The sequence below is a fragment of the Lactuca sativa genome, chromosome 5 (genome assembly GCF_002870075.4).
Source record: "Lactuca sativa cultivar Salinas chromosome 5, Lsat_Salinas_v11, whole genome shotgun sequence".
Taxonomy (NCBI): Eukaryota; Viridiplantae; Streptophyta; class Magnoliopsida; order Asterales; family Asteraceae; genus Lactuca; species Lactuca sativa.
Window position 1 is genome coordinate 154,240,747 of NC_056627.2, and position 25,734 is coordinate 154,266,480.

Below are 25,734 nucleotides of genomic sequence, written 5' to 3' on the forward strand. Positions count from 1 at the left end.
GAATAGCTGCATTTGTAAGTCGTATATCTTTGTGTGCATGTTTAAGTTGAGCATTTTCGGATTTTTGCGTTGGTTTTGAAAGACAAGTTCATGTTCATTGCTTTAGCAAAGTCGGATATTTCGATTAGAGGCTCAACACGACTAATTAGATATAAATATCGTATAGTAATGTTGTAACTGTTTTTTAGAATGTTTTATAAGAACGAAGTGCTCAGTGGCGGAACTGGCTTGGAGCCAGTAGTAGCCAGTGCACCTCTTAAACATTTTGTAACAGTGTAACTTTTTTTATTTTTTTATTTTAATATGCTAGTGCACTACTAAAAAAAATTATATTTACTTCTAGATTAAATAAAGAATGAAAACTAACTATAATGTAAATATCTAATAGCCCATTACCTAATAATCTACTAACCCAATTATATTTTTAATTTATTGGGTTGATAATAAATATAAGAAATTGTTATTTAATAAGCCCATTTACTTAAAATAAAAATAAAAGCTTAAAAAGCCCATTAATTGGAACTGGTGAAAGTATACGTGCACAATGGAATTGGGGAAAAAGAAAAAAACAAATCCTGTCTCTTCTGTTTAATGTGGCCACTGTGAAGACAAAAGGCAAGCAAAGAATCTTCATTTTGTCTTTTTTTTTTGCCAAATCAACTTGTCCACTCTCTCAATTTGGCTTCTTCTCTCTCTTGGCTTGGTTTGGTGGAACTTTTTAGCATATATCAAGAATGAAACAAGTATTTCTTTAAACCCTTATTTTAATGCTTTGCTAGTTTGCTGTAATCAATACTTTCATAAGTTATGTATTTCTTTAATCCCTTATTCCCTTATCATATTTACTTATTATTAATTGATATGGTGATTGATGAAACTAGGTTAAAATTCATAATTGCTTGTGAATTTGTAGGGTTCCATTGTAAATTTTTGTAAAAGAAAACCGGATGTTGGTAGTAGTGATGAAAGTGGTGGAGGAAAAAGAACACAACCTACTATACCACCGCAACCACATCCTACTCCACAACCACAACCACAATCTACTACTCCACAACAATAACCTACTCCAACATGTTTTGATATGAATAATCTTCCTTTGGACCCGGCGGATAGACCAAGAATTACAACCTATCACCCAAGTCAAATTGATGAAATAAGGAGAGCATATTGGATCGGAGGACCTTATCAACCAAAAGGTCATAAATTTAAAATAACCAAGATTGGTACTAAGAATAGACGTTTTTGTAAAGGAATGGTTTGATGATTTTGATTGGTTAGAGTATAGAAAAAAAAAGAGAACAAAGCTTATTGTTTATGTTGTTACTTGTTTGGAGATAGTGTGGGGCAAAAAGGGCGAAGAGATGTATTTATCACGGGAGGCTTTGATATTTGGAGTAAAAAGGGCGCATTTAAAACTCATGAGGGTAATGTTAATAGTTATCACAATAAAGCAAGACAAAAGTGTGAAAATCTAGTGAAGAAAAACCAATCAATTAGTGAAGCTTTTCATAAGCAAACCATAGTTGAGGCAAGTAACTATCAAATTCGATTAGTGCTACAATTGATACTTGTAGATTTTTGTTAAAAAATATGTTACAATTTTGTGGTCATGATGAGTCGGATGGATCTCTTTCTCGGGGCCTTTTCCTTGAAGAATTAACTTTCCTTCGGGACCATAATGAAAGCATTTATAATGTCACTTTAGAAAATGCTCCAAAAAAATGAGAAATTGACGTCTCCAAAGATTCAAAAAGCGATTGTTCAATGCTTTTCAAAAGAGATATTAAAGTCCATTTGTGAAGAAATTGGTAACGACTTGTTTGCTATATTAGTAGACGAGTCTAGTGACATGTCCAAAAAAGAACAAATGGCTATGGTTTTGCGATATGTTAATAGCCTTGGAATAGTGAAGGAAATATTTGTTGGAATTGTTCATGTGAAGGACACGACTTCTTTAACTCTAAAAGAAGCCATTGATTCGGTATTTACCAACAATAACTTGAGTATATCTCAGGTAAGAAATCATGAATTCATTTTTTTATGTATTTGAATCTTTGTTTATTTTATTTCTTATATATATATATATATATATATATATATATATATATATATATATATATATATATATATATATATAACAGGTAAGAGGACAAGGATATGATGGAGCAAGTAATATACGGGGTGCATTTAATGGTTTAAAAGCATTGATATTGAAAGATAATCCTTCGGCATATTCTATATACTGTTTTGCACACCAACTTCAATTAGTGTGTAACACCCAGGATTTTGAAAGCCAAGAAAGTAAAGGAAACCCTAAATTTGAGAGGGACTCGACGAGTCAAAGGAAGGACTCGGCGAGTCGGAGCGGGATCCGGGTCGATAAGAAAGTGACCAACTCGACGAGTCGGCCAAGTGGACTCGGCGAGTCTGGTCTGTGCGAGGAAAACCCTAAATCCGGGGCTTGGAGCCTATTTAAGCATCTTAATCTTCTTCCTAGGGCTCCTTTACAGCCTCTTGCACCCAGAACGCCGCACCTTAAGCCCCCATTGTGTTCATTCAAGCTTCTAGCCATTTTTGAGTGGGTTTAAGGAAGAAGAAGGAGTGGGAATCCTTGAAGCATCAGGGAGTGGCTTTGGATCTGAAGTTTGGGAAGCATTTCAGAGCATTGGAAGGTATCAATTCGTTTCTCTCCTCCAGATTTTCCCTTGGTTATGAGTTTTGGGGCTTTTAAGCCATGTTAAGACCAATCTTGAGCTTGAGGTCCAGATCTGAAGTTGCTACCTCAGATCCATGTTTATTTTGGTATGTAATCCCATAAAGTATCAGCCATTGGGCGGAAATTGGAGTCTCTTGGTCCTAAACCCTAGCTATGGGTGTATTTTGCCTAGATCTCACTCTCTACACGTAAAGGTTGCAACTTTACGTGGGAAATAGGCTTGGGGAGGGTAGATCTATAGTTTGGAGCTCATGCATGACTCGGAAGTCCTCTGCATGTAAGTGGATCTTAGTGGACTCGACGAGTCCTTCGAGTGGACTCGGCGAGTAGCTTGAAGATGAGGAGGAACTCGACGAGTGGGATGAACAGCTCGTCGAGTCGGATGAAGATGGGCATGAACTCGGCGAGTTGGATGAACAACTCGTCGAGTTGGATGAAGTTTGTCGTGTGCTCGGCGAGTCTGTTCTTAGACTCGGCGAGTCAGGTCGAGTGGTCCCAAACCCTTCGAGTTAAGACTCGAGTCAGCGAGTCGAGCCAGGACTCAGTGAGTTGGTCGGGACAGGAATCGAGAATCAGTAAACTCGGCGAGTCAGGGTCTGACTCGGCGAGTAGAGTCGCGAGTGGAAGGACTCTGGAATTATGAACTCGGCGAGTCATTAGGGTGACTCGACGAGTAGGGTTGACCTGGAAGGTTGACTTTGACCAGGATGTTGACTTTGACCAGAGTTGACTTGGTTGACCTTTGAAGGTCAGTTAGACTAAGTGTTATGTTGATATTGGTAGCTCGGGGAGCTAGCGGAGCAGCAGTTTGGAGTCAGTGGTCAAGTAGCGGTCAAAGGGGTTATCCGCAGCAGTTCAGCAGTATCAGGTGAGTTTCCTTTCCAGTAGGAACGGGTCTAAGGCACCAAGGCCGACCCGTGTAGACGAGATGCTAGTGCTAGAGTGTGGGCCGAGCCCGTATCTCTGGGTTTAGTCAAGTATGATATATGTGTTAATATGATAGAGTTGCTTATACTTGTTGTCTGCGTGATACTTGTATGTTATGGGTTAGCGGTTGAGTGTGGGCAGGGCCCGTATCTCTCCGAGGTTGGAGTGTGGGCTAGACCCGTATCTCCCAGATAGCGAAGTGTGGGCAGGGCCCGTATCTTCACGAGTGTGGGCAAGGCCCGTATCTCCCAGATAGCGAAGTGTGGGCAGGGCCCGTATCTTCACGAGTGTGGGCAAGGCCCGTATCTCCCAGATAGCAAAGTGTGGGCAGGGCCCGTATCTTCCCGAGTGTGGGCAAGGCCCGTAACTCCTAGCTGAACATTGGTTGTTATATGTTTGCATGGTATGTGGTAAGGTGGGGAACTCACTAAGCTTCGTGCTTACGGTTTCAGTTTTGTTTTCAGGTACTTCCGGTAGCGGGTGAAGGAGCTCGGGATGATCGCATGGCACACACCATAGATTAGTTAGCCTGGGAATGTTTTACTCTGATAAGGAACATGTGTTTTGAAAACTAATACTCTGTTTATGTTTTGAAATGATGATTTTACTTTAAGTGGTACTTTATTAAAGGAAATTTTTGGTCAAGAAATTTTGGGATGTTACAAGTTGGTATCAGAGCCTTGGTTTGAGGGATTCGGGCATTCTCCCGGGGGTGCCTGAACTCAAACTGAGAGGTCGGATAAAAAGTTTTCAAAAGGGAAAAGACAGTTTTGTAAAAAGAATTTTGAGAACGAAAAACAGTTTTAGAAAAACAAAAAGAATTCAAAAGAAAAGAAATTTGAAAAGAGAAAAGAGGTGTGGTGCATGCAATCAACCGAGCTCAAGTAAGTACTCCCAATTTACCCATACAAGTTATGTTATTATTTTCAGAATCAGTTTCAGTTTCAGTTCAGTTTCAGTTCCAGCTCCAGTAGAACAGCATGCTAGAATAGGACTAAGGATCTAGGATGATGCCTTATGTGCCTGCTTTATGTGTTTCAGCTTGATGAGAATTGCATGCTAGTGATGAGTAGACAGTAGTAGGATAGCCTGTGTAGGTTATGCCTGATAGTATGAGCTTAGCACTATATGCTAGTGCAGTTCCTTGTTATGAGAATTGTTTTGCCTGAGTATGTTTCCTTTATCCGAATGCTGCTTGCTTTGTGCTTTGTGGGACTCTGAGTGATGGGAGTTAGCCATTAGGTGAATACGTCACATCACATGTGATCAGGGTTGGATAATCTCAGAGTGCTAGATTTGGCCCTACTGCGCAGCTCTCGTCTAAGTCCAACCGTTGTAGGGACGAGACTTTTACTCGAAGGATTATCCGAGCCTCATTATATGTGATGGTATCCAGTTGGTGGCTAATTGGCATTACAAGGAGGCCTTCAGCAGCTGAGGACTGTTTGGGTAAAGTCAGAGGTTCCCTAGGGCAAGCCTAGGATGAGAGTAGCAGAGATCAGTAAAAGAGTAAAGGGGACTGTGTGGAGTTGAGGTAACTCTTGAGGAAAGTATGGATAGATGTGGAAGGTAGTAGGGGCCCATACTACTGAAAGCAGAGGATCCGTACTCGATTCAAGAGGGGCCAAGACGAAACCAGGAATGGGGTAGTGAGTGAGAATTTCCTCAGCAGTAGTATGTAAATTGATCAGGATTTTGTTATATGTTCAGCATGGTGACGTTGCGCGAGATACCAGTTAGCAGTTCAGGTGTCGAGGAGGGGTCTGGCTCGGGCTTTAGAGCCGGGCAGCTTGATGATAAGATGAGGGATTTCATTTCCACAGAGATCGTGCGCAGCATCATTGATCAGACTTCAGTGATTTTCGGTTCAGTTAGAGAGGCCATTGTGGAGCTCATGGACAGTCATCTTGAGGCCTTTAAGGCCGGGTTAGTTTCAGGACAGATTGGGGCTCGTCTAGGTCCCGAATCTTATGGAGTTCAGGGATCCATCGAGGAGGGAGATCCTATTTCTAGTTCCTGCCATCAGGGGGCAGGGGTGAGTGGGGAATTTTGTCTCCAAGAGAGACCATTGCATGATTGGATAGTTGAGGAAGTTTCGCGAGCCATTCGCGAGGATCTGCCCGACATGGTCGTGAGGATCACTGATAGATTGATAGCGAGGCTTCAGGATCAGACATCTGTTGTTCAGTTAGCAGGCGTTGCCGTTGGGGTAACGCAGGAGCGAGAGTCGGGCAGGGAGTCAGAAGGGAAAAGGAAAATTGATGAGACTCAGGTAGCCACAGGTTCGGGTAAGAGGCCCAAGGGTCCAGATTTGAGGACGAGGAACTATCAGAGCCGCAGTCGATGCGGGAAGTGCGGAAGGACGCACATGGGTGTGTGTAGGCGTAGGAGTGGTGGCGATGCTGGGTGTTTCAAGTGCGGCCAGATTGGTCATTTTAGCAGAGACTGTGTTGTTACCATCGCCCAGGGGCTTGATCCATTATGTTTCCATTGCAGTCAGAGGGGCCACAAGAAGGCCCACTGTCCGAGTTTGTATCCAGCAGGGCAGGTGCCAGCTCCTGCCCTTGGGACTTCGAGTACCGCCAGCAGTTGTCGAGGCCGGGCAAGGGTGCCTACGGCTCAGAGCCGAGTTTTCCGGTAGATTTCAGCAGGGATTTGAGCAGCACTGAGTAATGAAGGTACGTAACTTTTGTTTTTCTGTCAGCTTATGTCATGATTATATTGTTATGGTTCTGCATCAAATTGTGGTATAAGTGTTGTGTTATAGTGTGGCTTGCTTGTGATTATGTTATATGCCATTTGCATACCTCGGATAATTGGTTGGTAGTTAGGGAATGTGCTCTTATGGAGAAGGTTTCGGAGGATGCAGCAACTGTAGCATGGTTGAGAGAGATTTGGTTCGTTTCACTAGTTCGGAGTGGTTAGTGATTGGGATGGATTGGTTAAATTCCTACCTGGCAGGCTTGGGTTCCCTAGTAGATGTTCCGGAATGGTAGTGAAGATCAGGATCTCTTTTGAGTGTGAAGCAGCAAGGGGTAAGCAGGATCGAAGTGGGGGAGAACCCTCCGAGTATTCATGGATAAGAGACACATAGACCCAGAATGAGTGCGCAACCTCCGAGAAGAAATGGTAGTAGCACAGTGATGGATGGATTGAGAAGTTCAGAATTGGGAGTTCGAGAACTTTTCCCAGCAGCTGGTTCATGTAATCGAGATGGTTAGAAGCTGGTTGGGAATCCAGGAATGGAGGACCACCTGTCGGACGCATGAGAGTCGGAATGAAGATCCTGAGAACGGGTAACAAGAGATGTTTTCGTATTAGTAGCCAGTGTCTGAAGCAGCATGCAGGTTGCGTAGATTCAGGACTTGGGAGGTTGGAAACTTCCCAACAATAGCTTCTTGTATCCGGATTTGTAGACGGTTGGTTTGGGAACCAAGCCGAAGGATTCCTCGACGAAGCGCTAAGAACATCAAGGATATAATATGTTGAGGTTGATGCAGTATTCGAAGACTAAGGGCTGTTTTTGAGGAAATCCCTAGTGGGACTAGGGATAGTCAGGATGTTCTCGAGATAACAGTAGTAGTGTTGTAAGTCTGCGGGGGTAGCCGTAGCATTCACTAGCAGTCAGATAGCAGTAGTAGTGTTGTAAGTCTGCGGGGGTAGCCGTAGCATTCACTAGCAGTCGGATAACAGTAGTAGTGTTGTAAGTCTGCGGGGGTAGCCGTAGCATTCACTAGCAGTCAGATAGCAGTAGTAGTGTTGTAAGTCTGCGAGGGTAGCCGTAGCATTCACTAGCAGTCGGATAGCAGTAGTAGTGTTGTAAGTCTGCGGGGGTAGCCGTAGCATTCACTAGCAGTCGGATAGCAGTAGTAGTGTTGTAAGTCTGCGAGGGTAGCCGTAGCATCCACTAGCAGCTAGATAGTATTAGCGAGTTGTAAGTCCGCGAGCGTAGTCGCAGCCTTTTATCAGATTGGTAGGTAGCATGAGCGCGTGTTAGACGCGGGAAAGCAGTTGTACCCACCAGTTCGGGTGCAGCAGTGAGGATGTGGGAATCCACGGGTTAGCTTTCGGATTTCCCAAAGGGATCAGTTACGGCTAAGTTAGCAATTTGGGCTTTGGATCGTCACATCAGTTATGAGATCAGAGTCGCAGTGGACCATTGGGGTTCGGGTATGTTGTGGGCTACCGTCAGTCTGGGAGCCAATATGTTGTTAGTTGTGGAATTGATGATGTCAGGATGTGACGTATGGATCCGATCGGTTGGATCGGAAGGTTGCAAGAGCCACAGTGACGGAATAGCTAGTGGAAACTAGTCCTAGAGGAAGACTTCGTTCGGAAGTCGTGGAAGAGACTAAGTGAGGAGTCCCTTGACTCCACAGTTGGGTTGGAGTTCAGTGTTTCAGGCAGCTCAGTGTTTCAGTCAGTTCAGTGTTTCAGGCCGTTCAGCGTCGCAGTTTGTTCAGCATTTCGGGCAGTTTAGTGTTCCAGGCATGTTCAGTATTGCAGGCAGTTCAGTGTTGGAAGGTTTCAGGGTTCTGGGTCAGTATTGTTTTTGCGTTGGAATGCAAGTGCTGACGGTATAGTTGGTTGATTTGGAATTGGCAAGTCCCTCTCAGCAGGATCAATTGAGCCTTTTGCCGAGTATAAGTGATTTGTAGGGATGGCTAGGCAGGTAGCTTTTCATTCAGGAGGAAAAGCTCGAGTAAGTAGGAGATGTGTAATCGGGTGGGATAAAAGCAAACTGGTTCCAGCAGCATCATTTCGGTATGAGCGGCAGGATGGATAGAACAGTTATAGATAATCGAAGTATCTTTAGGAGTCGCTGGAAGAGACTAGGAGTTTGCGATGGAGTGTAGTGACCGGTGGGAGTCCGGTAACTCAGATATAGGGAGATTGGTTAGACCTGAGTAGTCTCAGTACATCCGGTAGGCGGATGGGAGGCAGCAGGATTTTCAGTCGGAGGAAGTAACGTTGAGGAGATTATGGGAAAGAGAAGGAGTTAGTAAGCAGTGTATGGTGGACTTCAGTTAGTTGAGTCGAGGGGTGCTCGACACCAAGTGTTGGCAGGAGGGAGTGTCAGTGAGTGCTGACGGTGATGACCCGTCCTGGAAATAGCGGGGAGATGATGGAGTTAGTGAAGGATAGGACCTTCACAGTGTCAAAGGAAAAGTCGGTAATGAGACTTTGCCTTGGGAAGGCAAGGGATTTGCGCAAGGAAAGAAGTGGAGAACCCCTGTGGGTTCAGTGCAGTATTCGGTGGAAGACCAGCGCAGGTAGGCGGCTGGTGTTGGGTATTGGAGGCAGATCGCAGGCGGTGGGCCATGGTAAACTTCGAGGACGAAGTTCAGTTTAAGTGGGGGAGAGTTGTAACACCCAGGATTTTGAAAGCCAAGAAAGTAAAGGAAACCCTAAATTTGAGAGGGACTCGACGAGTCAAAGGAAGGACTCGGCGAGTCGGAGCGGGATCCGGGTCGATAAGAAAGTGACCAACTCGACGAGTCGGCCAAGTGGACTCGGCGAGTCTGGTCTGTGCGAGGAAAACCCTAAATCCGGGGCTTGGAGCCTATTTAAGCATCTTAATCTTCTTCCTAGGGCTCCTTTACAGCCTCTTGCACCCAGAACGCCGCACCTTAAGCCCCCATTGTGTTCATTCAAGCTTCTAGCCATTTTTGAGTGGGTTTAAGGAAGAAGAAGGAGTGGGAATCCTTGAAGCATCAGGGAGTGGCTTTGGATCTGAAGTTTGGGAAGCATTTCAGAGCATTGGAAGGTATCAATTCGTTTCTCTCCTCCAGATTTTCCCTTGGTTATGAGTTTTGGGGCTTTTAAGCCATGTTAAGACCAATCTTGAGCTTGAGGTCCAGATCTGAAGTTGCTACCTCAGATCCATGTTTATTTTGGTATGTAATCCCATAAAGTATCAGCCATTGGGCGGAAATTGGAGTCTCTTGGTCCTAAACCCTAGCTATGGGTGTATTTTGCCTAGATCTCACTCTCTACACGTAAAGGTTGCAACTTTACGTGGGAAATAGGCTTGGGGAGGGTAGATCTATAGTTTGGAGCTCATGCATGACTCGGAAGTCCTCTGCATGTAAGTGGATCTTAGTGGACTCGACGAGTCCTTCGAGTGGACTCGGCGAGTAGCTTGAAGATGAGGAGGAACTCGACGAGTGGGATGAACAGCTCGTCGAGTCGGATGAAGATGGGCATGAACTCGGCGAGTTGGATGAACAACTCGTCGAGTTGGATGAAGTTTGTCGTGTGCTCGGCGAGTCTGTTCTTAGACTCGGCGAGTCAGGTCGAGTGGTCCCAAACCCTTCGAGTTAAGACTCGAGTCAGCGAGTCGAGCCAGGACTCAGTGAGTTGGTCGGGACAGGAATCGAGAATCAGTAAACTCGGCGAGTCAGGGTCTGACTCGGCGAGTAGAGTCGCGAGTGGAAGGACTCTGGAATTATGAACTCGGCGAGTCATTAGGGTGACTCGACGAGTAGGGTTGACCTGGAAGGTTGACTTTGACCAGGATGTTGACTTTGACTAGAGTTGACTTGGTTGACCTTTGAAGGTCAGTTAGACTAAGTGTTATGTTGATATTGGTAGCTCGGGGAGCTAGCGGAGCAGTAGTTTGGAGTCAGTGGTCAAGTAGCGGTCAAAGGGGTTATCCGCAGCAGTTCAGCAGTATCAGGTGAGTTTCCTTTCCAGTAGGAACGGGTCTAAGGCACCAAGGCCGACCCGTGTAGACGAGATGCTAGTGCTAGAGTGTGGGCCGAGCCCGTATCTCTGGGTTTAGTCAAGTATGATATATGTGTTAATATGATAGAGTTGCTTATACTTGTTGTCTGCGTGATACTTGTATGTTATGGGTTAGCGGTTGAGTGTGGGCAGGGCCCGTATCTCTCCGAGGTTGGAGTGTGGGCTAGACCCGTATCTCCCAGATAGCGAAGTGTGGGCAGGGCCCGTATCTTCACGAGTGTGGGCAAGGCCCGTATCTCCCAGATAGCGAAGTGTGGGCAGGGCCCGTATCTTCACGAGTGTGGGCAAGGCCCGTATCTCCCAGATAGCGAAGTGTGGGCAGGGCCCGTATCTTCCCGAGTGTGGGCAAGGCCCGTAACTCCTAGCTGAACATTGGTTGTTATATGTTTGCATGGTATGTGGTAAGGTGGGGAACTCACTAAGCTTCGTGCTTACGGTTTCAGTTTTGTTTTCAGGTACTTCCGGTAGCGGGTGAAGGAGCTCGGGATGATCGCATGGCACACACCATAGATTAGTTAGCCTGGGAATGTTTTACTCTGATAAGGAACATGTGTTTTGAAAACTAATACTCTGTTTATGTTTTGAAATGATGATTTTACTTTAAGTGGTACTTTATTAAAGGAAATTTTTGGTCAAGAAATTTTGGGATGTTACATAGTGGTGGTGGCTGTAGCCCACAACCATGATGTTGCTGATGATTTCTTTGAGCAATTAGCTTTGGTGGTTAATGTGGTGTGCACTTCGTGTAAAAGAAAATATATCATACGGGATAGTTACAAGAAAAGGGTTCAAAAAGAAATTGGTAATGGTGAAATTGAGATCACGAGAGGATTAAATCGAGAGACTTCTGTTGTTCGAGCCAGAGATACAAGATGGGGCTCACATTATAAAACAATAATAAGTTTGAAGAATTTGTTTCCGGAGGTTGTCAAGGTTCTTAAATATGTTGAAGAGGAGGGATCTAGTTTAAATAACCGAAATCAAGCGTACGGTATCTTGTCGTATTTTAAGACGCTTGATTTTGTGTTTTATTTACACTTGATGTTGGACATTTTTGGTTTCACGAATACTCTATCAAAACATCTTCAAAGAAAGGATCAAAATATTTTGGAAGCGGCTTCTTTGGTGAAAGTAACGATGAAAACTTTGAAAGCTTTAAGAAATAATGGGTTTCCTTCAATGCTGGAGAAGGTATTTTCTTTTTCTCGTAAACATGAAATTGAAATTGTGGAAATGTCCGGATTTTATGTTACCCCAAGAAACCGTAGAACCAAGGTTACTAATCAACATCACTTTGAAGTTGATATTTTCAACACGGTTTTGGATATGCAAATTCAAGAATTTGGTGATTGTTTTAGTGAAGTGAGCACTGATTTACTAGAATACATGGCGGCTTTGAGTCCTTGTAATACATTTTCTATGTTCGACAAATCAAAGTTGGTGAAGCTAAGTGAATTATACAAAATTGATTTTAATGATTTGGAAAGAGTGTATCTTGATGGTCAACTTGAAACATATTATCACTCTTTGATTGATGATGATAGATTTGCTAATTTGAAGGGCATTGCAGACCTTTCTCGTTTGATGATGGAAATAGGGAAACATCGTTCTTTTCCTTTGGTTTATAGGTTATTAAAGTTGACTTTGGTTTTGCCCGTAGCAACCGCAACCGTTGAAAGATGTTTTTCCGCAATGAAGCTCTTGAAGACCGACTTACGTAATAAAATCAGTGGTGATTTTTTGAATGATTCTTTAATTTGTAATGTAGAAAAAGAAGTACTTATGGATGTTAAGATTGAACGAGTGATAGAACGCTTTCGGAAAATGGGCAATCATAGATGTTAACTTTGAAATGTTATGTAAAACTTTTGCGCTAGTTTGTTATTTCTATTGAAATCGTAATTAAAAACTTTATTTTATTATCTTTTATCGGAATTTTTTATGTGCTACCTCTTTTAAATGTTTCTGGTTCCGCCATTGGAAGTGCTTGTTTTTGCTATGTGATATAATTATTTTTAATATCCTTGTGTTTGTGTTCACAGACTTAATTACGTATTTAGAGTAGTTTTTCTTTAGAAAAGAAAACTATATTAATGTATCATTTGTTATCTTATATTATATAGCTTGATTTATAGTTTTGGTTCTTAACTTATCACTTTTTTTTTTTTTTTTTATTATTATTTTTTTTATTATTTTATATGATTGTGAACGGATCAATATAGATTATAAAATGAAATCTCCTCATAATATTTTTTAATGTTTAAAGTTTGAACCTATAATCATTTAAAATTTGAAGTTTAAGTATGAACTTTTTTTGAATTTAACTTATAGTTAATCTTTTAATATAGTAAATTAGAACTTATACACAAAAACTAGCCATTATAGTATGATCTTTCAATGACGATCGATTTTACGGTCATATTTTATGAAATTCATCTTATATTATTTTTTAAATAAAATCAATTTGCTTACAAATTAGTTCGTGTAGCCACTTTTCCATGATTATATATAAACATTTTTTTATATATGTTTGTTTTAACTCGAAAGTTAGATCTACATTAGATCTCACCCGAAACGCCCTATCTATCTTTCTAATGAGAAGTTTGGTTTCAAACCACGTTTTCGAACAGAAGTATGTCATGCTAAAAAGTAGAAGTTTTTTTTTCTCTTTTTTAGAATGAAATATTTATAGAATCTCCATAAATATTCAGATAGAAGAAAATGTTCTTGATTGATTCAAACATTGTGTCTCTATGGGATAGAAGAAGAGGAAAAACCTGACTATTTCACATAACGTTTTTAATCAATCTGATTTATTTTATACTCTTCGCTATATGAGAAAATGAGTCATATATCAAAGGATCAAACCTATGAAAATTAAGGAATAATATAAAAACAAAGAGGCAAAAATATTGATATTAAATAAAAATCAATAAATAAGTAAATAAAAATGAAAATAAAATAAGTAATAAAAATGAAGTAGAATAACTCAGATTCCAAATGAACAAATTTAAACATGAGAATGATCTTTCTGATTCTCGAAGAATGATGGGCAAGGGATTTGTTCGAGAAATATATATTGTTCTTATTATAAAATCATGATTGGATCCGCATATGTTTTGTAAAGAGAATAATCAAAAATTGAAAAAGTGTTCGATTGGAACATGAAACGTGATTAAGTTGTTCAATTGAATGAGGAGCCATATAAGCTGAAAATCTCATGTACGGTTCTGTATACCGGTAGCAAGGGTGGTTTATCTATAAACTTTTCCACTATCACCCTAGAAAAGCCCAACTCCGCCTTACGTAAAATTGTCAGAGTATAATTAACTTTTGAATCTATTCTAATAAACAAAACCTGAATTACATCAATGACATTTTTTGAGCCCTATATTTTACATGTGTCTTCTTATTATGCTTCCTTTGGTTTGTTTTCCCGCTCATCCCATATATCTATCTCTTTTGATTTCTCTAAACGGTTTCCCCGAATATATCCTTAATTTATGCATAAATTTATGACTAATTTACTAATTTCTAACTTTAGCCTCATATTTCAAATTTCAATTTCAGGCGAATGCAAAGCATTTGTTTTCAATTTGATGAGAATGATGATGCTTCTTTTCTCTCTATCTGTTTTCACCACCCCTCTTTCATTATCATCTGATACTGATAACACCATCACCGAATGTTTGCAAGTCGTCCTGAACCTAACCCTAAAAAATTCACAGTTGTAATCTATTGATGGTAAGGTTGTTCGATCTTTTATCTTCATTTCTATTCCATTCACTATTTCAATATGCAAAAAAGACACAATCCCCAGAAGATGCAGTCGTAGATGCTCTCAGCTCTGCTAACTTCAATGTTTATGCACGAAAAGACAGTGCTCTTCAAGCAAGAAGGTATTAGTTACTTTTATCCCTATCATCCTACCAATCCTTTTGGTAGTTTGATTCAAAATCAAAATCCATACCAGTTACTACTAAATTAGCATAAAATGTTTGTTACTCCTATAATGTAACCTTTGAATCACTGATTTATATTTCTTCATACCTAAGAAAATAAATTGGTATACCATATAATTTATATTTCTTCATCTACTAAATAACTTGTGTCATATTTCAGACCTAAGACAATAAATTGGTATACCATATAATTTTTTCATTGTATAAAAGCGTGTCTATAAATGTTTAGAATCCATAGATGTGTATAAAAGCGTGCATATGAGATATTAAAGGGTTGTGGTTTTAACAAAAGATTTGTGAGAAAAAAAAGTAGGAAACCATTCTAGTAGTTGGACAATGTATATTACTTTGGCACATACTCTGCTTATGATGATTCCAACCATCTTTCTTCTTAGTTACGTTTTGATTGGAATCTTTTTTCTGCTTACTTTGAATAATTATTTTCTTGATTGTTTAGCTTATGTATCTCATTTTTTCTTTTTTAGGAAGGACATTCGTCTTGATTGTTGAAAATTAAAGGTTATGATTCTTTTTTTAAATCATGTGTTTTATGAGAAACTTACTAGATAACAAGACAAGGCAAGATGTGAAAGAAAAGAGTTGGAGGGAGCTATTTTTTTTTTGATATTTTTTGTATCAATGTTATATAAAAGAATAGGATGTCTACATAATTTTGCGCTTTGTCTATTTTTGTTTATTTGTAATTCAAAAACTGAACAATGACAACTATATATTTTTTTATTTTTGTTTAATTCTAATGTAGTAATTGATTAATGAAAGGAAAAATATTTGCTTCTATTTTCAAAATTACAATATGTAAGTTTTGGTTGATAGACGTTTTAAAATTTAAAAAAAAGAAAATCAAAATATGGGTGGAGACTTTCAAAAATGAAGTTGTAGAACACAAATAAACCAAGTGTCTAATTTTTTAAAAATCTTGATTTTAAACTAATTAGTAATCCTTATCTTTCTCATATGTGTTGGATTAGTGTCTAAGTCCATAACTATTTTGGTATGTACTTGTCCCGATTGTGCATGGTCCTTTTGAGTTGCCTCCACACTGGTGACTAGACAGGATGATTGTTGAGGAGAGAGGCTGGTTTATTGTTAAGAATAATAAATTGGAGTATAAATATGATTTGTTAATATATTATATGAATAATATATTAATTTGGAATCATATTATTAATTAGTATTTAATCAGAAATTAATTAGGAATTAATTTCGGGATTAAAGGAATTAATTAAAAGTACAGGGGCTATTTTGTAATTATTCAATAGTTGAGGCTTTGGGCCATTGGATCACTTTTATTAAGGCTTGAACGAAAATCCTAGAAGGATCTAGGAGTTTTCGTCCAAGGGCTTAAGGAAAGGAGTCTATGGACTTGCTTAGGCCCTAAGCTAAGGGATTAGGGTTTACACCTTGAAACCCTAGTTAGCCTTAAGTATAAATAGCACCCTAAGGCACTAAGATTTTGTCCAAGCCTTGGGAAACCCTAAACGGGACGAAATCTAGGACAAGATACCCTTCTCTCCTCTCTCCCATATTCATCCTTTCACCTAGTGTGTTTGTGAGCCATTAGAGGTATGTGGTACTTGCTTTCAAGAGCTAAGGAAATTCAAGGAACTAGTTGTTATTGCTATATAACAACAAAAGGTATGTATTCTATTTTATATATGAAGTTCGGAAATAATAGTAGCATGCTAGGTTTCTTTTTGTGTTCATAAAGTTGTATAACTAATAATGAAAACATAGATCCAACTCTAGGGTTGCACGCACACATAGGATTGTTTGTATAAAACCCATCAATATGTTATAATGATAACTTGTATAAATTATATCAAATATGTTCTTGAAACACAGAACACCAAAAATGAATAAAAAGGTGCACATCAAAAATATTAACTTATTAATAAGTGTAATTACATTACATTTTGGTGGGTTTACTGCAGAATATTTTTATACAATAACATCAAATTGGTTGTTCCTTTGTAAAATTTGGAGTCGTTTTAAAAAAAACTTTACGTTAATATTTACTTTAATAAATATGCTTAACCTTTTAAGTAAATATATATCTGTTGGCTTGTATTTCTTGTGAAAGTATCTAACATACATTAAGTATATAACTGTAAAAAATGACAAATGAATGTTTAATGATTATTATATGGTTAAAAGAATGTGTTAATCGATTAGCTACATTCTTAATTTTGTGGGGCCCTTTCTTTGGGGACTTTCAATAGCGACTTGCTTCATTACCAATCATGTTTGGTGGTTTGGGGTTATATTCAATGGTAGAGGCTTCCTCCTATGCTTTTGTGGCCTCACAAGCTCAATTATGGGTGTTACAATACCACATCTTATGAGATATTGGCATATTTGGTATGGATTCTGATTATGTTTGTGCTTTATTCTGTCTTCGTGATACGATTATGGGCATTGACTTGAACGGTTTCATTAATAAATACATTGCCCCTCGAAAAGCCCAACATTCATTGGCGGCGAGTGTCACTTTTAGTAAAATTGTCTAAGACGTGGAAGTTCACTTCGATATAATGATTCAACAGAAAACAGTTTTTGAGTATCTGAGCACACCACACGCTCAAGATTTTCTTTTGACTATTCCTATTAACGGTTTTGGCCAACATATGTCGGCAGTGGAGTATCATGTTATCCTCAAGTATCGCCTTATGTTCCCTTTATTTCCGATTGGTAAGACATGCCCTATTTGTTGCAAAGCATGCTTAGACTCCTTTGGGGATGCATGCAGTTCATTGTAGAGAGCTCATAGGTTTCAAGTACCGACACGATTTGGTTATGGATGTTTCTTTTTTGACATATTTAGGCATACGGGGGTTTCTACTGAGAAAGAGTCACCTGTGAACTTTCTAACTGATCCGTTGGAAGGAAGATCGGCACTTAAACCGACTGATGTTTTAGATTTTGGATGGGATGGAGGGAAGAATGCATGTGTGCATCTAACAGGGGATCCCCTTTTGTGGGCTTAGGGAGCGGGGTTTTCACTGTGGGGCAAGCTGCTTTAAAAAATGTATCATGCAAAATGGCAAAACATAAAAAAGCATGCGTGGACAATCAACACACGTTTATACATTTTGCATTTGATACGTTCGGTTTCCTTGCCACAAATGACATGGAGTTCCTCAAAAAAGCCCAAAGGGTCAAACATAGTAATGTTATGACCCTAAGATCTGTGGATGTTGTTTTTAAAACAATTAGTCCTGTCATCCAAAAAAGGGGTTGCGGCACAGATTATTTGCATGTTTACCCACTATATTTATTTAAACTTTTATGTTTAATCTAATATAGATATATGTATTTTTAATAAAATATGTATATTACGTTTTAATGTTTATTGGAAATAAACATCAAAACGTAAAAAATATTTTTAGTAAAGATCAGAAATGTAGATTGATACATTCTTTTAACCATCTAATCATCATTAAACATTCATTTGTCAGTGTTTATATTTTATATTCAATGTATATTAGAGACTTTCACAAGACATATACGGTAATAGATATATATTCTGTCTGCTGAAAAGAAACTAATCGATAAAGAAATCCATTCTCGAAAAGAACACTTTTCCAACCATTCACCCACTGTGAAAATGACTTACGAGTATAATTACATTTTTGTTTTGTTCACGTTTAGGTAACTTTATTTTTTTTTGTACACATTTGACCATTTAACTTGTTAAATGTGTTCACATATTACCATTGTCACCTGCTATTGCAGCTGACAATGATAATATGTGAGTATATTTAAGAAGTTAAATGATCAAATATATACAAAAAAAGAAAGTTGTTTAAATGTGAACAATTTTTTTTTACAAATTTCTTAAGAATTTTTATTATTTCTTACAACAGTTTTATCATATTTTTTCCAATATGTTTTTCTACTCCAATGTTTTAATATATTTTTTTTTAAAACTTTTTTTATACTTTCATATAATTTTAATACAAGTGCTTTTAAACCAAATCTTTTATAAATGTTTTATATTTTTCTTACAAGTTTTTAACTTTTTTTTTATATTTTCATGCATCTTTTTTTATATGACAATTTAATATTTTTTTTATAATATTTTAAAATACTTCTTTTAAATACTAGCTTAAAACATTGTATTAAAAAAATTAAAAGTTTATAAACTTCTAACTAAAAAGTATTAACAAGCTGGAATAATTTTAAAACATTTACATTATATAAACTTTTTTTTTTGTTTTTTTATTTGCTAAGTAATATTTTATTTTTATTTTTTTAGAAGACCCTCCATACTTATTGTTACATATTTAATTTATTTAATTTTATTGTTAGATATTATTTACTTAAAAATATTATATATGCTAAAAAACAAAAGAAAAAAAATTATAAGATGCTATATAAAATATTTCACAAAACAAAAATATATTTGTTAATTGAAAAGCAAAGATAAGAATTGATCAATATTTTGGAAATTATCGATATTTAAAAAATAATGTTTGAAAAAATAATACAAACAAGTATAAAAAATAAAATCGTTATTAAAAGTGAGGAAATGACTTATCAAGGTAATAAATTTTTCGTTTTGTTCAAATTTAGACAACTTTCTATTTTTGTACATATTTAACAATTTAATTTGTTAATTTATTCACATATTACTATTGTCACCTGATGATATAGCCTATAACAATAGAAATATGTGAGTACATATAACAAATTAAAAAGAAATTAAATATCTTTCTACTTTTTGTTCTTATAAATCTTCCTACTCAATTAAATAGTGACATGTGTAATATTTAATGTTCATTTAATGAAATTTTAGTATACTAATATAACATATGTCTTGATTTAATTTGGTAGAAGGATTTGTAGGAATAAAAACAGGAAAATATTTAATTTCTCCAAATTAAATGATCAAAAGTATACAACAATAAAGAAGGTATCTAATTGTAAAAAAAACGATAAAAAATGCTTACTTGATTTTTTCCTTCATCCACTACCTTTCCAATTTGTACCATAAAGTAACAATTCTCTTATTTAATAAAATGTTTATCATGTGTCACAAGCACATACCGTTGACACACAAATGCGTGAAGGGAAGATCGCTTTACAAGAAAAATATATGCTTCCTTAAACATGCATAATAAAAGTTACCTTTAATATAATATCTTCGGAGTATATATATGCATGAACATGTACCAATGAAGCCCCCTTTAATTGATTACCGGTTTCTCATGAAACTGCCTAGATCCCGCATAATCTTCAGGTACGGGAAGATCAAGTTCTGAGCAAACAAACCGGATTACCTCCGCGGTGGTGAAAGCCATGAAAGACATATTGTTTACAGTCACAGAAATAGAAAACCGATTGTTGATGTCACCGTATCCTGTCGAACCACCTAAACCCGCATGACCAAACCCGATCATCAAACCCTCAGTTGATTTAATCCTCTTAAAACCAAGCCCAAATTTCCCATCCGGTAAGGCTAAATCCTTATAATCTCCGGTTCCCAAAAACGCGTCATGAATTTTCGATTTAGGGTTGTTAAAGATTTTAGTCACGGCGGTTGTATGGCTGTCGGTGGTTGAGGAATGGGGTGAAGGGATGGTGCCGCCGTCCACAAGGGCGGCATAGTAGCGGGCCAAAGCACGAGCCGAGCAGTTTCCATTGGCAGCAGGTACTATGGCACGGCGGCCTTCAACTATGTTGCATAAGTTAACAAGGGCAGGAAGCACCGCCGGCACGAGGGAGGATGGCATGGCGGCGTAAGGTTGTTTATCCACCGGGGGTTCGGCGGTTGGAGGGGGAGAGCTAATAAATTCACTTGTATCGATCGAAGAAGTTGCCAGACGCGATTCCACATCTGGATTGCACATATAAATGGAAGTTTCTTTTCAACTATCAAACAAATTCAAGGGGATAATACATAAAAGCACTTATTAAAAAGTATAATCGGGTAACCGGGAAAATGAGTTTTTCTTAGAATGGACATAATAATAATAACGAAATTAGTTAAGCTGTTAAAGTGGTAAAGTGGAAAAATGGTGTAATTAAATACTAATTTAATTAATAAGTTGTGAACATCAATCTCACTTGAAGGAATCCCTATAAAAAGCTCTCCCTCCACATTAAGTGGGCGTACAAAAGCTTCTTCAAGAATATCCTTAAACTTCTTCCCCGATGCATGCTGCACATTCAAGAACATATGCATCAACGAAAATAAAGAAATATATGAAAGTAAGTAACCATTCCCTTTATCAAGTCAAACAAATAAGTCAACAAACAGGCACACAGACCCGTCCGAACACAGATACACCCGAAACGACACAATAGCTAGAGTGTGTTTAGCATGTATTGGATTGAGACTATAACTAACTTCAATTGTTTTTTGAAAAAATTGGAGAAAGGTGAGAGAGAGACTCGGGTTCGATCTCGTTAGTGTAAAAGACGAAAATGACTTCATTCTCATTTAGGGATGTCAAAAAGTTCCGTGGGGGCCCTGTCCCGTTTGGGGGATATTTTTAAAAAAAATCAGGAGCGGGGACGGGGGCGGGGGCAAGGCTAACCCCCGTTTTAATTTCGGGGGCGGGGGCGGGGGTAGGCAATCCCATCCCGAAATCCCCATGGGGACACCGTTAATAAATTACACATATATTTACATATATTAATTATATAAATATAATAAACTATAACATGATTTTGAGCTTCCAAAATTCATCAAAAAACATGTTTTTAAACTGTTAGTATATTTTTTTTTTAAAATGCCATAACTTTTTTATTTTTAACATATAAACTTTTGTTATAAATAATTATTTGTTATCTAAAAAATAATTTATTTTAGTCTAAATAACAACTTCTTTTAACCCAAAAAAAAGTAGTCAAAAATCAATCGGGGGCGGGGGAACGGGGGCGGAGGGACGGGGAAATTTCAGGGGCGAGGGCGGAAGATACACTTTCCGTCCCGTTTGCCCCCGTTGACATCCCTATTCTCATTAACAATACAAAGCTTTTTCACAATCCTAACCAATTAAAGTATTTGGAGAGAGAGAAAAATAGAAGATGCATGTTATAATGGTACCTCAATAATCCCACCACATAGCCAACCATAGGACAGATAATGATAGAACTGTTCACTACCAGGCTCGGTCTCGGGTGTGGCCATTGCAATGCGTTTTAAGCACTCATCCCAATCACAAAATGACACGTGGTCCTCAGTAATGCCAGCAAGAGCATTGTGTAGGCCAGATGTATGATCAAGTACATGATGAACCTGAGGGAGAAAGGAAAAGTGATGTTGTCCTTCTATTGGGATGTATAATTACAAAGGTATACAGAAAATGTACAATGAACCTATGTGAGATATAAATGAGGTACTTGTGACATAACTGACATAAAACCACGTAAAGACTACACGTTAATTAGGACATCCACAACCAATAAAGTTCAAAAGATTGCAACACATCTTTTTTCATACAACTTTGATCATTTTTAACCAACATATCTAAAAATAAAATTATATAGTTTCTTAAAATTCTATATTCATAATGTTTCATTTTTCTAATTAAATAATTCGGTAACTATATATTAAATACCAATATGACATCCTAATATGATTGAGTTTAGTCAATGTCAATTAGTTGTTCCACCAAATTAGTTCAACAATTACTTTAAACTATGTAATATATATGGATGCTCTTAAACTAATTTTAAGTTTTATGTTTGAAGATATATATATATATATATATATATATATATATATATATATATATATATATATATATATATATAATTTGCGTACCTTTAACTTATCTTTTCCATTTACAGCAAACTCGGGCCAAAAGTTTGCGATATTTTCGTCAAGTTTCAGTATCCTAAAATGAAAGTACACATTACTTTTATTTCCATCCATTTAATGAGATACCACGTATAGCTCCCCTTATGGGTGTTAAAAATATCAAATTGACGAAAATACCCCTTATCAGCCAGCCAATGTATCATTCCTGCGGTGACACCCTTAGTTGCAGAGAAAACAGGAAACAAGGTATCAAGCTGAACTGGACGAGGATCATCTTTTCCCATTACTCCGGCTGCAGTATCAATGATCACTTTCCCATCTTTGTATGCACAAACCTAAGAAACGTAATAATCAAAGTTTGTGTAAAATACAATCCCAAAACGTATAATTCAAATGCGTTTGTGCTACAATGAATCAGGTAAAACAAACACTAATTCAATCTGAAACTTCATGTCACTGTTATAAACTCTTAAAGGGGCAGTTTTTTATAGGTGACATGACTCGACAAGCTTCGTAGGTTTATTTTCAACGATAAGGATATGGAGAGCTTTAATTAATGTCCATTATTTCACGGATGAAAGATTGAAAGTCTGTCTTTATACTCTAATGCACACCAAAATTAAGTCAATCTAATATACTAAACCAATCATATTGGAGAAAATTAAGGTATATGCACCTGGATTCCAAGTATTCTATCAGAATTCGCTGATTCAACCAAGAAGCCCCGAAGCTTTGCCTCTACATCAGAATGGATTGGAGTTTCACATAACCATTTTGTATCTGTGGATGTTCTGTTATTCATGTTTCTGAAACAAAAATAGGTAGCAAACTAAGGTATATTATGACTATATGAGAAAGTGTGATAAAAGGATTAATACCCAATGGGAACAGAACAAAATCATACCTTTAGAGTACAGATTCAGGAAAAGGACTGATGCTATTTAGATAGCTTATGACATAGCTGATCGAGGATATAAAGTCCGAAACGATGAATACTTATAGAGAATCTTTCCTACAAAGTTGGGAAAGAAAAAAAAAAATGAACTTTGGGATTAAAACGTTGAACTTCTTTCTTCTAAGTTCCATATTTTTTTGTAGAACTTTGGGATATTTTGCTTTTTGCTCTATGCCAAATATTTAATGCCTTCCTAAAACGATTATTGCACAATTTATATTTTCATTCTATTTTATACTTTATATAATTATAATTGTTAGTATAGTTTATATATATAACATAAAGATTTGACATAATAAAACTAAATAAGAAATATATATATATATATATATATATATATATATATATATATATATATATATATATAATTTATTTTCAAAAATAAAATTTAATTGTGATAGTACACTTTCAGCTGCAAAACCAAAAAGTCAGGATAATGTTATAAAACAATGTGAGTGGGGCCGCGATGTTGATAGAAATATATCGGAGGTGGACTAAAAGGTAATAATTTTGAATTAAATGGTGCCTGCACATTAACAAATATTATTAAAAAAAAAAAAAACAATTGTATTAGCTAACTTACAATTCATGTAATTTTTTCATCAGTTATTTTTATTTTTTTATTTTCTTGTTTCTTATTAATTTTATTCTTGTACTATTGTTATTAAGATGCAAAAACTAAAAGAGAAGAAAAAAAAACGTGTACCATTTATCTTTTTTAATTTGGTTTATTGACAATTGGACCACAACCATCCACCACTTTTTCTTCAACTTTATGAGTTGTGACTAAACCACATGAGTGAACACTACCTTCCCCTGATTAGATTCCTTTGTACCTTTTTCAAAGGTAGAAAACAATTAGAAATATGTTTGCTTTTCATATTTAACATTCTTGGATAAAACAAAATATCCCTTAGTTGTAATTTGGGGTAATGTTATAAAAGTAATTAAGTTTCAAAAAATTATCGGTTTTACCTTTTGGGGTCTTTTGTATTCATTAAGGTCCTTAAGTATTTTTAATATTTTGTTTAATTTTTGCGTTTATGACCTTTTAGCAGGCTTTCAGGTCATATGCAGGTTACATGAGTAGGAGGTATGCCACATACCGCATCCCTCTATGTTGACGTGGAAACGTTCTATCTTTTGCATAAAAAGTCCATGTCATTAGGAAACAAAGGGTATGAGCGGGTCTTGAATGCATGACCTACCATTCCTAATGGCTAATGATGAGCTTTTGACATCAAAGATATGATTTTCTATATGTATTTGGTGAATAATTGAATACAACTCATATTCAACATCTTTTTTTGACAAAACTTCAAAAACGGTCCCTGTGGTTTCCAAAAATATCAAGTTTTGTCCCTAAGTTCAAAAAACCTCATGGATCGTCCCTGTGGTTTCAAAACTTTTAATGTTTAGTCCTTCCGCCTAACTCCGTCAGTTTTCTGCCGTTAAGTGAGGGGCATTTTCGTCATTTCAATACCAGGGACCATTTATGAGGTTGTCTCTATTAAAAAAAAGAAAAAAATATATAATTATTTAATAAAAGGGCCCCACCCTCTCTCTCTCTCTCTCTCTCTCTCTCTCTCTCTCTCTCTCCTAACATCCAACCCTATCCCCATTTTGATCTCGCTATTCCCCGGAAACGACTGAATCTTCTTCATCCCTCTCAAGTATTTCATAGGAGGAGCGAACTGAAGAAATTGACAGGACCTCCGGTTTTCGATCAAGGGGGTGTACCACCGATGCTTGATCGGATTGAAGAGTGAAGAAGAATGGAAGTGATAGCTATCGTTGATTTCTTCTTTGACTTGGGCTACTCCGGCAGTGAAACTCGAAGGGAGGGGGCAACTGCAGTCGCCGATCAAAGTAGGGTGTTTGGGGGTTGAGCTTCGACGGGAAAGGTGGAGAGGGGGTTAGATCGGAGGCGGCAATCCCCATTCTTCTGCTTCGTTTTTCTGGTGAACCAAGGTTGGAAGGGGTGATGGCGAACAACATCGATTCTGCTTAAAAGAGTTGTTGAATTCTCTCCCTAACGATTTCTTTTCTTCCTTGTTCGATGATTATTGGAGAGACCTGCTCTCGCCAGACCGTCGCCACCACCACCGGAGGAGCTGCCTCTCTATCATAAATTTGTAAATGCTATCCTCCCTTGGAATCATCTAAATTCGATTCTGCTAGTATCATACAATAAACCATTTCCTATGAATAGAAAAGGGAATGGATGATTCTAGTGTCATGGGCAATTAAACATTCCCTCAAATCAGCCACCGGGTGAACACAGTTGAGGGATTTCTGACCGTCTTAGAGAGAAAAAGATTAGGAGATCGAAGCTACAAACTCTAGTCGATCCTCTCAATTTATTGTTGGTACTTTAATTTATTATTGATTTTGTGAATGATTTCGTTGGGGCTGCTTATCAATTTCATGCCTGTTACTCAGGCTTAATTTCTTGGTGGAGCAATTTGTTTGATGAACTTTTAGATGGCGTCTTTCTATAGAGAGAGAGAGAGAGAGAGAGGGTGGGGCCCTTTTATTAAATAATTATATTTTTTTTCTTTTTTTTTAATAGAGACAACCTCATAAATGGTCCCTGATATTGAAATGACGAAAATGCCCCTCACTTAACGGCAGAAAA

The 25,734-nt window shown here is 37.6% G+C and overlaps 2 protein-coding genes across 2 annotated transcripts; one reads left to right on the plus strand and one right to left on the minus strand.

Moving 5' to 3' along the window:
• Positions 1–1,708: 1,708 nt before the first annotated feature.
• LOC111892447 (uncharacterized) lies at positions 1,709–17,357 on the plus strand. The gene is made up of 6 exons (XM_023888483.1): positions 1,709–2,014; positions 11,012–12,107; positions 12,159–12,230; positions 13,961–14,085; positions 14,198–14,289; positions 17,195–17,357. Exons 1-6 carry the CDS (start codon positions 1,709–1,711, stop codon positions 17,355–17,357), a joined length of 1,854 nt encoding a protein of 617 aa, XP_023744251.1.
• Positions 17,358–19,297: 1,940 nt separating this feature from the next.
• Positions 19,298–23,255, minus strand: LOC111892451 (uncharacterized). Its single transcript, XM_023888485.3, has 7 exons — positions 23,046–23,255; positions 22,818–22,947; positions 22,319–22,476; positions 22,145–22,217; positions 21,425–21,616; positions 20,440–20,533; positions 19,298–20,209 (listed from the first exon to the last, which is right to left on the minus strand). The coding sequence occupies exons 2-7, from the start codon at positions 22,941–22,943 to the stop codon at positions 19,560–19,562; spliced, it is 1,293 nt and encodes a 430-aa protein (XP_023744253.1). The 5' UTR covers positions 22,944–22,947; positions 23,046–23,255; the 3' UTR covers positions 19,298–19,559.
• Positions 23,256–25,734: the final 2,479 nt, after the last annotated feature.